The sequence below is a fragment of the Trematomus bernacchii genome, unplaced genomic scaffold, assembly GCF_902827165.1.
Source record: "Trematomus bernacchii unplaced genomic scaffold, fTreBer1.1, whole genome shotgun sequence".
Classification (NCBI taxonomy): Eukaryota; Metazoa; Chordata; class Actinopteri; order Perciformes; family Nototheniidae; genus Trematomus; species Trematomus bernacchii.
In genome coordinates, this window is record NW_022987706.1 from 92,622 (window position 1) to 105,349 (window position 12,728).

Consider the following 12,728-nt stretch of genomic DNA (forward strand, 5'->3'; position numbering starts at 1 on the left):
CAGAGTCCCCTCCATAGTACATAATGCATGTTTTCTGCTGTCTTTGATGAGTGATAAAAATACAATTTTACCATTAGTTCTTAATGAAATTGATACTGTTTGACTTTGTATTAGTTAGCCTACTACTAAAAATACATTGAAGTACTTTTACTGTGTATTTATTGAGAAATACTCTGTCAAAGTCCCCTGCTGAGAACCAAATCAAGCCACTTCTAAGTTTGATGAGGGAATTATTTTTTGTTGCCATTAGTTATTCGTGAGATTGATCCTGTTGGACTCAGTACTACTGAAACTACCCCCACAAGCACTATGAAGTACTTACTGTGTACTTTTCCAGTAATCCTCTGTCAATGTCCCCTCCTGAGTACAAGAATGCATGTTTTTCTTTTAATAAGCGTTAAAAAACCTTTCTTCCTGAGACTGATATGGTTGGACAGAGTATTTTAAGAGGATATGGTAGACATGATATCAGCACTACTTCCAGTCAGTACTCCAGCAGCAGAATTTACCCCATGGAAAGTCTTTTGAGTCTGGCCTGGGGTCCCAACTATCCTTCAGCAAAAGGGGAAAAAACACATTTGTTCAGACGGAAATTATTATAATTTTGATAACCTGTGTCTGTGTCTTCTAATGTAAACATATGTAGTAGATATTTTAAAACAGTGTGGTTCTCATGAGCAAATAAAGAACATCTTGACAGTCAGAGCACCTTAAAATGATCGGAAATGTTCTTTACTGCAACCGGACAATGATTTAATTTAACCTGATTGAGGAGGTGGATTTCCTTTACAACAAAACGTCTTTAAAACCTCATCCTAAAATAAATAATTGAAGTTTTTTATCACAATTTTAGTTCATGTGATGCTACATTAAAAAGGGGGACACAAAACATGTAAAACCTGCTAAATGGCTTTTTAATATATAGTAAAGTATCGTCAGCATATAGTAAGAATGTTCCTATTAATGATCACAGAGTGAACATCTGTTCGAGGTTGACAAGGTTATTGACTTATCACAACACGTTAGCTAAAGAAGCTGTCTCAAAAAGGCTAATTCATTTCAGCTTTTAACCAATTTTTACTGAGATGTTTGAACAGGAACCAATTGGATGAAATCAATTCAAGCTGCTGCAGAATTGTGTTACATGTTAATGGCAACCAGATCCAGCACAAATTAATATTTTCTCTGTACATTTGAGAGGATTAGTGTGATCCCAACAGAGAAAGGATACTAAGGCACTGGTGTCTTTTTCTATAGAAAAGGGCGCTCAAATATATTAAAACCTATGTACAATATGTTGGATGTTTCATGTGCCATGAACACAAGGCTTTCAGGGCTCCTACACCTTTCACATTCTGAATTTCAAAACTTTTCCAAAACCATTTGTATCCGTGTCACCACGAATGTCATCAAGCCAAGAAAAGCTTAAAATCTACACCGACATTTGATATTTGACAGTACAATACTAAAACATAAACAATAGTTTAGTTTAATAACAATCTAGAAACATTTCTGGACTTTTCTCACGTTTTTGTTTAGGAACCCCCGGACGGATGAAGTGTGACAATACATTGATTGCAATTCAGACAACCAATAATGATGCTCTGAGAAATCCCTTTCCTGACTATTGAAATACATTTGGACTTAATTATGAATTGATGGTATTTATTTGAGGGCTTTCCAAAGTCCTCAAAGCACCTTACATTTCCTAATATTAGATTATACGTTGATTACTGTGGACAATACCCAGTGGCTGACTTGTGTCAAAACCCTATGTGGTATTTAGAACATATAATTGATTTGTACATCTTAGATGTCGGATAAACAACATTGTCCAATAGGTGACATTTTTAATATCAAGTATCCTAGCAAGAGTTCTGTTTTGGAGATGGAATTTGGGATTGATATAATGTTCATCGACTGCAAAATGTGTGATATTGTCGATATCGAAAGGAAACGGACTCTTTAAGTACTTTGGGTGGCTCTTAAAAGAGCCGTTGTTTTTGTATATCAGGGTGTAGATGTTTAACCTCCGAAGCCGTACAGAGTGCGGCCCTGCCTCTTCAGGGCATACACCACATCCATGGCGGTCACAGTCTTTCTCTTAGCGTGCTCGGTGTAGGTGACGGCATCACGGATCACATTCTCCAGGAAGACCTTCAGCACCCCACGGGTCTCCTCGTAGATCAGACCGGAGATACGCTTCACTCCGCCACGGCGAGCCAGACGACGGATTGCGGGCTTGGTGATTCCTTGGATGTTATCACGGAGAACTTTACGGTGACGCTTGGCGCCTCCTTTTCCCAGTCCCTTTCCTCCTTTTCCTCTTCCGCTCATTTTCGGGTATCACTATTTTTGCTCCAATAAAGTTCAACAAGTTATGACTCTTCTCTCCTGACTGTATGATTTACCTTTTTTAAAGATATTTAATTTAAAGACATGTAAATGTAAACTTCCATATTTAAATAAAGTTAATAATGCAACGCTGTTGCAGTGCTTTGTGATTAAGTAAAGTGACAAGCTTTTATGGAAATGTATTCAGTCATTAACTGTCTCATTTTTTGGTACCATTTTTCATTATTCGCATTTTCATCACTCATTGAGTTTATATATCAAAGATAAGACACAAATGAGTGAACTCCAAACCTTTAGCATTGCATTAAATGCATTTATGAAGGCTAATTAATGTTCTTTGGTTCATGTGGTAATATATAGAACAGCGAGAGATTTAACAATTATATATGTAAGCGCTTTGAGCATCGGGAAAATGTGCTATATAATTGACAGGTACTATTATTATATAGCTAATGTATTAATACAGCAACTCCTGAATACAAGTCCCTGTCTATCAGCTCTGCATCGTTATGGTGTAAATATAACCTATCTACCAATTGGATCAAATATAAAAGTCAGCCGTATTAGTATTGATACTGCAAGGAGACGTATTGTGTGAAAAGAAATTGAAGATGTTGTTTAATTGCTGATATATTTATTATCCACGTCACGTATCAGTTTCGGCGGCATTTCTTCCAGTTCGTCCAAAGGTCTTCTCATCAGGGCTCTATAAATAAAGAACTACGGCAGATGTGCAATATTTAATGCAGCCGAACCGTGTATTACAATGCCGTTATGTGATGACTTTCAAAGAGAAAAAGCAAGCACACTCGGAATAAAGTATTATTTTCTTTTTTAAAATGTTTTTCGGATTTCATATCGCATAAAGACCATATCCCAACATGCATTGCGGCTAAAAAATCCAATCAGCGAGCTTCAACCATAGCTGAGGATCTTGGGTAATCAGTTTGGTGGGTGTGTATCGCCTACGTCTGTTTCCGGTGACTTTATTTTGAAATTCAGTTCCTGACGGACGGCAAAAAAGCCAGAGATTATAGAATTAAACAAATAAAAACAAGGATGCTTGTGTGTTATTGTTGAGTAAATAACAGTGTGTTATTTAGAAAAGAATAACACATTAGAAGGAAAAAAAGATTTAAAAAATACAGATTTCAGTATCCTGAGCCCCATTTCTTTTCCTCGCGGACGGCAAAAAAAGTCTGACATTATACGATATAAAATAAAAACAATAATCGTGGCTTGATATTGAGTAAGAAAATGTTTTTATGAAACACACAGCTTCCAGTCTTCCAAGACCCGACCGGACAAAAAGACGTATTGCAGGCACGAAACATACTACCAATAGAAATACATTGCTTTTAAAATCGTTCTGTGACACGAAAAAAAGGTGAAAATCGTGTTGATGAACACGAATCAATAGATTAAATGTCGTGACTATAATATGAAATGCCGTGAGACTGGGTCGGGGATACTGGACAACTTCCATCAGTGTGGAAACAAGCAATAATAGTGCCCATCCTAAAGCCAGGGAAAGACCCTTCAGATCCATCCAGCTACAGACCTATTGCCCTGACATCTCATTCCGGGCCAGCAGGGCAATCTGAGGGGGGGAAACGAGAGAAACAAAATTAAATCCCCTATTTAGGTCCCCTATTATACTGTTTTTCCATCAATATATTATAGGTCTCAGATATATACAAAACATGTCTCTGAAGTGTTTGGCTCCAAATACCAAACAGATCATTGCAGCATCGTTGAGGCCCAAAAAATACTTGTAAAGGCAGTGTTTTTTTAAATTCTAAATCCTTTTAAACGCTATTTGTTTGGTAGCACTTCTCTTCCTTGCCTTTTGATGGTGAACCATGTGCAGGATTGTCTCACAATAACAAAAGGGACTCAGGTATTCTGATTCTGATGCTGTCTGGAGTTCATTTTTTGGTATAGATTTAAGCTAAATGCAGCAGTCTAATCGTACCCAGCGTCTCCAACACGTAGACCTCCTTGGTGTCGTTCCTGATGATATAGTAGAACCAGCAGTCGTTGGCGTCGCGCTCCTTGCAGTGGGTCAGGCGGAAGCTCTGGTCGGTGGGCTGGGGCATATTCTCGCGGTCCTTCACTTTGATCAGCTGGAAGTAGCTGCAGTCGCGCTCACACGTGTCATTCTTCTCTCCGGCCTCGAACGCTCGGCACTGCACGCAGTCTCTGAAGACGAGGAAGAAGGGTTCATTTACTGTCTGTGTGTTTTATAATATTCATTAGTCCCAGTTCACCATGGCCTTTGACCCCTAACCCATCACAGTCCCCCTGCTTCCACTCCTACTGCTATTTATTTAATCTTTACTTTATTATTATTTGTCCCTTTTGTTTGTTTGTGCACCATGTAAAGCGGACTTTGGTCCCTTGAAAGGCGCTATACAAATGTAATCTATTATTATTATTATTATTATTATTATTACACATTGGTAGATGTAGAGAAACATCTTGAGAAAGTGAACTACATGATGATGAAGAAAATGGAGGAACACAGAGGCAGACATGTAGCCTATCATTTAGAGACTCTCAGGTCATGATACCAGAAAATAAAAACATTACATGTTTGTATTTATTTTAATGTATTCAATTATATTCCCAGCAAATGTAATGTCCAAACATTAAGGCATCAATTCTGTTTCAAAGAATGTACACACCAAGTAAGTCAAATCTTACTGCAAAGTCACCCATCTCTAACATTACCTTAAATCCTCTGACTTTCAAGTAGATTTTTTTTTAGCTGCCATGTGTGGAATAAACAAATAAATAAATAAAATACTATATTTTAAGATTTCACAATTTCCAGCTAAGCATGCTAGCTCCAGACTCACTTTTGCTCGGCGCAGACCCCGGGGCAGGTGGGGCAGATCTCGCAGGTAGAACCCTGGAACTTGGGGTCGGTGCATTTGCAGATTCCACACTCACACGTGCCGCGGCCGTTACAGATCTGCCTGTTCTTCTTGGCGAGGCAGGTGGCCGTCTCCAGCGAGCAGTCGCAGGCGCTGCCGGTGTAGTTAGCGTCACAGATGCACTCCCTGCACTCACAGCGGCCGTGTCCTGGGGAAGTACAGGGAGGAGTTACCACAGAGTTCAAACATCAAACACATTGACGCACCACTGCAACCTATACCCTCTTTCCCAGAGGGGGGGGGGGGGGGGGGGGGGGGGAGTAGTGGAGTACAAATACTTCGTTACTGTACTTAAGTACATTTTTCTGGTATCAGTACTTTACTCCATTACTTATTTTTCTGACCATTTTTTACTTTTACTTCTTACATTTTGAACACAAATACCTGTACTTTCTACTTCTTACATGTTGAACCCAAATACCTGTACTTTCTACTTCTTACATTTTCCAAACAGGCTGGTTACTTTAGTTTGAATGTGTGTTTGGTGGCGTGATCATTATTATTTAGAGTCATTGCGTGCCTATTGATTTGAACACGATCCGTGTATCCATCATTTCCTGGTCTTCTCTAAAGAAGAGGGACCAATGAAAACGTTGTCATGTTGCCGTTGTTCAGCATGGAAACATTCATTAGCTAACAATGACATTATTGTTCTATTAATATAAAGGGAGGTCAGGTACTCTTTAAAACAGCTTATGGTACAGTTATGGGTACTTTTTACTTAAAGGGGACCTATCATGCAAAATGCACTTGTGTACGTCTTTTATACATGAATATGTGTCCCCAGTGTTCCAGGGAACTCAGCAAGTGTCAGAAAACACAACCCTCTCTATTTTCCTCCATACCCAAATCTCTAAAAAAGGGGCTGCAACGGATCTGATCAAAACTGATCCAGATTTGAACACTTTACTGACGTCAGTAAAGTGGCGCTACGGCTATTGGGCCAACTCTCCACCTATCAGGGGAATGTGGGGTTGGGCCACGGCCGGCCATTGCCGCTCGAAAGCGCTGGAGACGGTGTAGTACATATGCCAGGCCTGTAAGTGTCGCTGTAGTCTGCCACAAAAGCAGCGAAGAAGACTTCCCGCACATAGTTACCATGGTTACCCTTCTGTTTATTCTCCGCTGTGGCTCTTTTTCTCTCTCCCCGAGGCAAGCGTTTGCTCCGGCTGCTTTAATTCAATGCAATCCCTCCCCGTCGAGGCAAGCACTGTAATTCTCTCCGGTTAGTCCACCAGCAGATGACAAACACCCACCTCTCCGCCTCTTCCAAGGAACGAGGGGACCGTGCGGCAGAGTTTCAGTTAGGTTTTCTTTCGCCGGTCAAGATGTCCGTTAAAGTTTAAATCTTCCGGACAAAATTAGAAAAGTGTCGGTCAAAGGTCTTCTTTGTTATTTATTGAGCTTTAAAACAAATGAATAACGACTCTATATAATAAAACACGGAGGACGGAGATCTCTTTTTCTCCCCCTCTTCTGACAGCCCAGCAGCTGATCAGAGCGTGCTCCCCTCTCCTGCAGGGGGGCGTGGTCAGCTGCAGCTCACAGAATCAGCCCTTGCAAAAACAGTGCTGGAGAACAACAAATAGAGCGAAATGAGGCATGGCTTAAAATCATGATCTGTTTGGTATTTTGAAAACAGAAACGTATAAATATACCTTATATAGGTATGGCCCTACAATATATCATTTAAATATAGCATGATAGGTCCACTTTAAGTACATTTCAAAGCTGTTGATTTGTGTTCGTTATTCTCGCGTCCAGGAGAGAAGCTTACAATAAGGAGACTAATGGAGTCTCTGAAAAGGTTCAAATGGGTTACTTTAATTAAATGGCGCGGTAATGAAACAAACAGAAGGAGTGAGGAGAGAGCAGCTGCAGCTGCTGTCTGGAGGCGGCCCGGTCAAGAAGTGCCTGAGATCGCGTTGTCCTCCGTCTGTATCATGGATGTATAATAAGAACTGGATACAGCGTGGGAGGCGGGGCCTCATTCATTCCTATGAGAGTTGCTCATTCGCGCATGATGATAAAATGGCACAACCTTTGAGAGAGCGAAACGTCACAGATTACCCGGCATGCCTGAGAAGTACCCGTATGTGCGCTCATAGCGCATGCGCAACTTTAACCATGCCCCCCAAAATGCTTGTTCACATCAAGCACGTCAATTTGCGTACACGTAACAGCACCGCACGTTCATGACAGCATGGTAATGGTTTGTTATGATAGATTTTATATTAACGAGGCGGCAGTTAGCAGCTAGCGGTTAGCTAGTAATTATGCTAATTTACACATCAATCGTTATGTACTTTTATATTACGCTGTAACAGAATCTAGTGATATCCAAGCAACAGAGCTTCATTTAGCATGAACGAATTATTGCACTGTATATATATATATATATCTATATATATATATCTATATGTATGTATATATATATATATATATACACAGTGCAATAAGCTTCTTAGTGCAATAAGAAGCTACTGTACAGGGACGTTAATCTACGTCGGTAATATTAACTTCATTTAATACAACATTTACGGTACAAGATTTAATCATATACAGCCCATGTAGTATAATATTTTACAAATGATGAATTACAGCAAACATGTGCAATATATCCATTATTACAGCTCCGTGGGCTGGCAGTAAGGCGATATGGGTCCGTTCTTATTGTGCATCCATGGGTAAAGATAAACGCATGTAGTGCTGAACACGTAACATGAACGTGCCGGGCGGCGTGGTCCCGTGGGTTAGATGCGCATTCATAATGCAGAGGGAAATAACTCACAGAATAACATTATTAGCACATTTTTACAACTTGAGGAACGAATGTTTTTAATAAGGGCAATACAAGTGTTCATACTGGGTAGTTTATTTAGTTTAAAAAAAATTATCCAACGATTTACAGACCACTCTTTCCCCATGTAAGTCAATGGGAAAAAGTGTTTCCGGGCCTGGCAACCAAAAGGAAGTGTAGTACCGCCGTTTGGCCAGCACGAATATTTTCATCTGAGTCCGGCGCACTTCCTGGGGGCTTGGTCTGTATCGATCCAGCGCTCCTCCTTCAATGGCGGCTGGTGACGTTGTTCTCCCACCTCTTTCTCCAATGTCCGATATCACACATAACAGAGGATTTAAACGTTGTGTGGTCATTGTATAACTTCCACACGCCTTTTCTCCTCATACACTCTTTCATTACTTTTTATTTAATGCATTTTAACGGCTGTAATCGATCCAAACGTGAAACCGGAAGTGGTCATTGTTGTCGTCTCTCAATAGAGTGGCGAAGTCCCTCCCCTTCCGGTGGACCTCCATGGGACCTTATTTCGGAAAAATTATGTATTGAAGTCAATGGAGAGAGAAAGATTATCTTTCGATCCCGTTTGAATTGTGCCATGAATTACACATATGTTGTTTGTCAATTTAAAAGATAATTTTGCAAGTCAAAAAAAAAAAAATGTGTCGTAAAACTGTGAAGTAACACATTTGTTTGTGTGAAACGCTCAAAGAACTACATCTGATCTCTGGTCAACAACACACGTCACCAAGATGGCCGTCACTACTGTCTTGTCAACACAAGAGACTACCCTCACTATCACCACAATGAAACACGTCCTGAAGAATGTCATGCAAAGCTGCCTGCCTTCCTTCCTTTGATTCTCTCTGAACTGCCTGGTCGTTTTAATGTTTAATGTCAACCATTTGTGCAGATAGCATGAAGTAGAGAAGATCGCTAGCGTTAGCGTTAGCATTTCTCCCCCGGGCTTAAATTGTGTATTATAGAATGATCACACCGGTGACAGTACTATTCAAAGGGTTCACGAAATATGACTACTACTCTTACTGTTTAACATTTTGGGTTACTTAATGTTACTTCATGTTAAGGCTAATAAAAATGACAAGGCTGTAATGCTAACTAACGTGCTAGCTACTAGCTAGGTAGCTAACTTGATCCACACACTCCTCTTTCATCAGACGGGAAGCGAAAGAACGAGCAAGACCCATTGCTGGTATAATAACAACCTGGTACTAAGCACACAGGTATCTTGTTAAAGTTATCTTATCTTAGCCAGCGCCATATAGATAGATTCTATCTATATGGCGCTGATCGTATATATACGGTATTATACGTGTATCGTAGTGTCTCAATTGTGACATCACTTACGCGACTCTGGGATTTGTAGTCTTTCTAGTTTCGTATTTTTCAAAGTCTTATATTTCAACAGTTTTAAGACAAACTGTGACTTTTTTGACATGGAAATGATTTTTTAAGATTGACAAACATCATATGTGTAATTCATGGCACAATTCAAACGGGATCGAAAGATAAGTTTTCTCTCCCCATTGACTTCAATGCATAATTTTTCCGAAATAAGGTCCCATACCCCGGAAGTAAGTGGGAGGGACTTCGCCACTCTATACAGCTTTTCAAAGTAAACTTTAACCGGAACTGTTTTCAGAATAAAACAGTTTTGAACTTACTGTTTGTTTAAACTAAATTACGTCATTCAATATTGATTTTAATTTCTAACAAAGCCCATACTTCTTTACTTTTACTTGAGTAAAGAAGTTTAGTCAGTACAGTACTTCTACTTTTACCGGAGTATTTTTAAACACGAGTATCTGTACTTCTACTTGAGTAAAGGATGTGTGTACTTTTGCCATGCATCTCTGGTCTTCCCTGACCACGCGTAGTAGACTGAAACATGTCACATCCTTATATATAAGGCTATTCTTGGTGCTCTTCCTCCTTATCTAAGGATCTACATAAACCGAAAATGCACAGGATCTTATCGGCTTCGCTCAGAGGACTTGTTTCTTCTAGCTGAACCAAAAGTCCGTACTGAACTTGGGAAACGGCGTTCAGTTACGCTGCTCCTGTGCTTGGAACCAGCTGCAAACTGAGCTGAAACTCAGAGAGCTGGTTTCATTAAACAAACTCAAAGCGACTCTCAATGACCTTGAAGCCATTGTGTCTGTAAAAGCTTTGGCTAACTTGTTGTATGACCAGGGGTGCACATAACTGGTACGCAGGACACATGCGTGGCACAAATCTGAATTGCGTAACGTCACTTGTGTCACTACGCGCCTTTGCGTACCTCAAAACATCAAAACAAAACACATATTTCGTCTTCACGTGTTTCTTGTCAACACTCAATGGAGTAAACTACTAGACATGTAAAAAAAAACAAAGACATTAAGCAGCTACGTTGCCGTTTCGCTCCCTGCAAAAAATCTTCTGACTTTCTATGACTGATTGAACTGGAGCTGGGCGAGCCGCGCAGGACATAACCGACGGACCTGTGAAGCTTTACAGGAGGCAGAGGCTTAGATCACCGGATGACAGAGTGGTTCACCGTGTGCACAGACAGGGTTAACGTCGGTATGAACAACAGAATTGTGCCAAAACTCCGCCAACTGGCTGCAGTGGGAGACTCCCCTGTGCACATGTGCCCCGCGCACACACTGGAGAACTGCGCAAAATCAGCTGATCACAACGTTCACGCTCTGTGGTCAAGCTGCTGCAGTTTTATTTACAACAAAGTAGAGTAAAACACACAGTTGCAAACTTACTCAGGCTGTTAATGGAAGAGTTTGAAATCAGACAGAGGTGGAAGAAGTACTCATATCTTGTGTAGGAATACTCTGTTACAGTAAAAGTCCTGCATTCAAAATGTTCCTCAAGTAAAATTTGAAAAGTATTATCAAAATATAGTTAAAGTACTAAAAGTACTTGATAGTAGTGATTGTGCAGATTGGTCCATTTCAGAATAATATATATGACATGTTTTATAATGATTGATCATTAAAGTGTTCTCAAAGCTGGTAAAGGTGCAGCTAGTTTGAATGACTTTGTATACTGCAGGGTAGCTTGTGAATTTACTCCAGGTGGAACTAAAGTCTGATTTAACACTTGATTATATTTCACATCATTCATCCAGATCTGTAAAGCAACTAACGGTATTAAATACATGTAATGGAGTAAAAGTACACAATTTACCTCTGAACTGTAATGGAGTAGAAGTACAAAGTAGCATTAAAGTCAAGTAAAGTACAAATATCTCAAAATTGTACTTAAGTATAGTAATTGAATAAGTGTACTTAGTAACTTCCCACATCTGAAATCAGATATGACTTCAAGTCATGTGATCATTTCTTAGTATTTCATCCTTCAACTTGGCCTCAGGAAATGCAAGGACTTCACAGTTTTGGCAACAAGTTTTGGAGAAAGCAAATCGGAGGCTTAAAAAGAGACAGGGAGGTGCATCTTCATCATCTAGCATGCAAGAAGTGTAAATAAAGGACAGTGAAGGAGACACTGAGGAGGTGAGTACCAAACGCTGTCTCCTGGTACTCATCTGAGTAACTCACTAAAAAAGTTATGTGCACCCCTGTGTATGACTGTGTTATGATTGTGTGTTTTAAAATAGTCTGTAACTGTGCTGTTACCATTCGTGTGCCAGGACTCTCTTGAAAAATATAATTTGTTATCTAAATGAGACCTATCCTTCAAAACTGAAAACCCATCTCTTCACATCTGTCTTCCTTGTAAACTCATTTCCATCACCTAGTTTCCATCAACATTACCATCACTTCAGTCACATGCTTTTATCACATGGCAATACTTATGTTGTTGTTGTATAATGTTTTTTATAATTGTTATGCTATGACGTTTGTATTTTGTTTTTGTCTTTGCTTTTGTTTGCTTTGTACAGCCCTTTGAGGCACTTCTTGTGATGTGGGGCTATAATACATTTTGATTTGATTTGATCATTCTGGTTAAATAAAGGAAAAATAAAATAAAGAGTTTACAGTGAGAACGGTTTCAGTCTAAATAACTCTATTTCTACAAGCCTCACCTCCGCAGAGCTTGTTGTTGGAGCGGTCGCAGTTGAAGTTGTCGCACTCGCAGTACTTCCCGCTGTTGATCTCTGAAGGGTTCTCACGCTTCTTGCATTCACATGTGCCGCAGACACAGTCTCCGTTGTTGCTGCAGATGTCCGTACTGTTGTCCTTTCGACAGTTAGCATCCTTACAATTTATCTTCTTCATGGACTCCACATCATCGCAGCGAGCCGACTTGGACTCACCCACAGTGAGGAAGTTCTGTGGAAAAGGAGAGAGGTTTTTGTGAGTAAATGTGTTCTACATACCCAATTAATATGCTAACTACTTCTTTCACAGATTTTGATTTGATTTATTTTGAATGTGTAAAACTATAATACAAAAATGTAACATGAGAATTATTATACAGTACAAAATTGTGTCAAATTGATATACAAAAATATTATTGATTCTAAATTATATATAAACAAATAATTTACTTAATTACACATCCAAAAAAGGGTGGGAAGAAGTTTACAATTATTTAATCCCACCCCTTCTCCGAAAAACTAAATTACTAACATATGTATATATTATTTTCTTTTA

At 39.5% G+C, this 12,728-nt stretch overlaps 2 protein-coding genes across 2 annotated transcripts; both read right to left on the reverse strand.

Moving 5' to 3' along the window:
- Window positions 1-2,017: 2,017 nt before the first annotated feature.
- LOC117490881 (histone H4) lies at window positions 2,018-2,337 on the reverse strand. Its single transcript, XM_034140661.1, has one exon. The coding sequence runs from the start codon at window positions 2,335-2,337 to the stop codon at window positions 2,026-2,028; it is 312 nt and encodes a 103-aa protein (XP_033996552.1). The 3' UTR covers window positions 2,018-2,025.
- Window positions 2,338-3,600: 1,263 nt separating this feature from the next.
- Window positions 3,601-12,323, reverse strand: LOC117490880 (integrin beta-1-like; the record flags this gene model as incomplete). The annotated part of the gene is given in 4 exon segments (XM_034140660.1): window positions 3,601-3,955; window positions 4,331-4,557; window positions 5,217-5,442; window positions 12,158-12,323. Coding segments are annotated over 4 exon segments (642 nt in total), but the record flags the coding sequence as incomplete, so codon positions are not given.
- Between the last annotated feature and the right edge of the window lie 405 nt (window positions 12,324-12,728).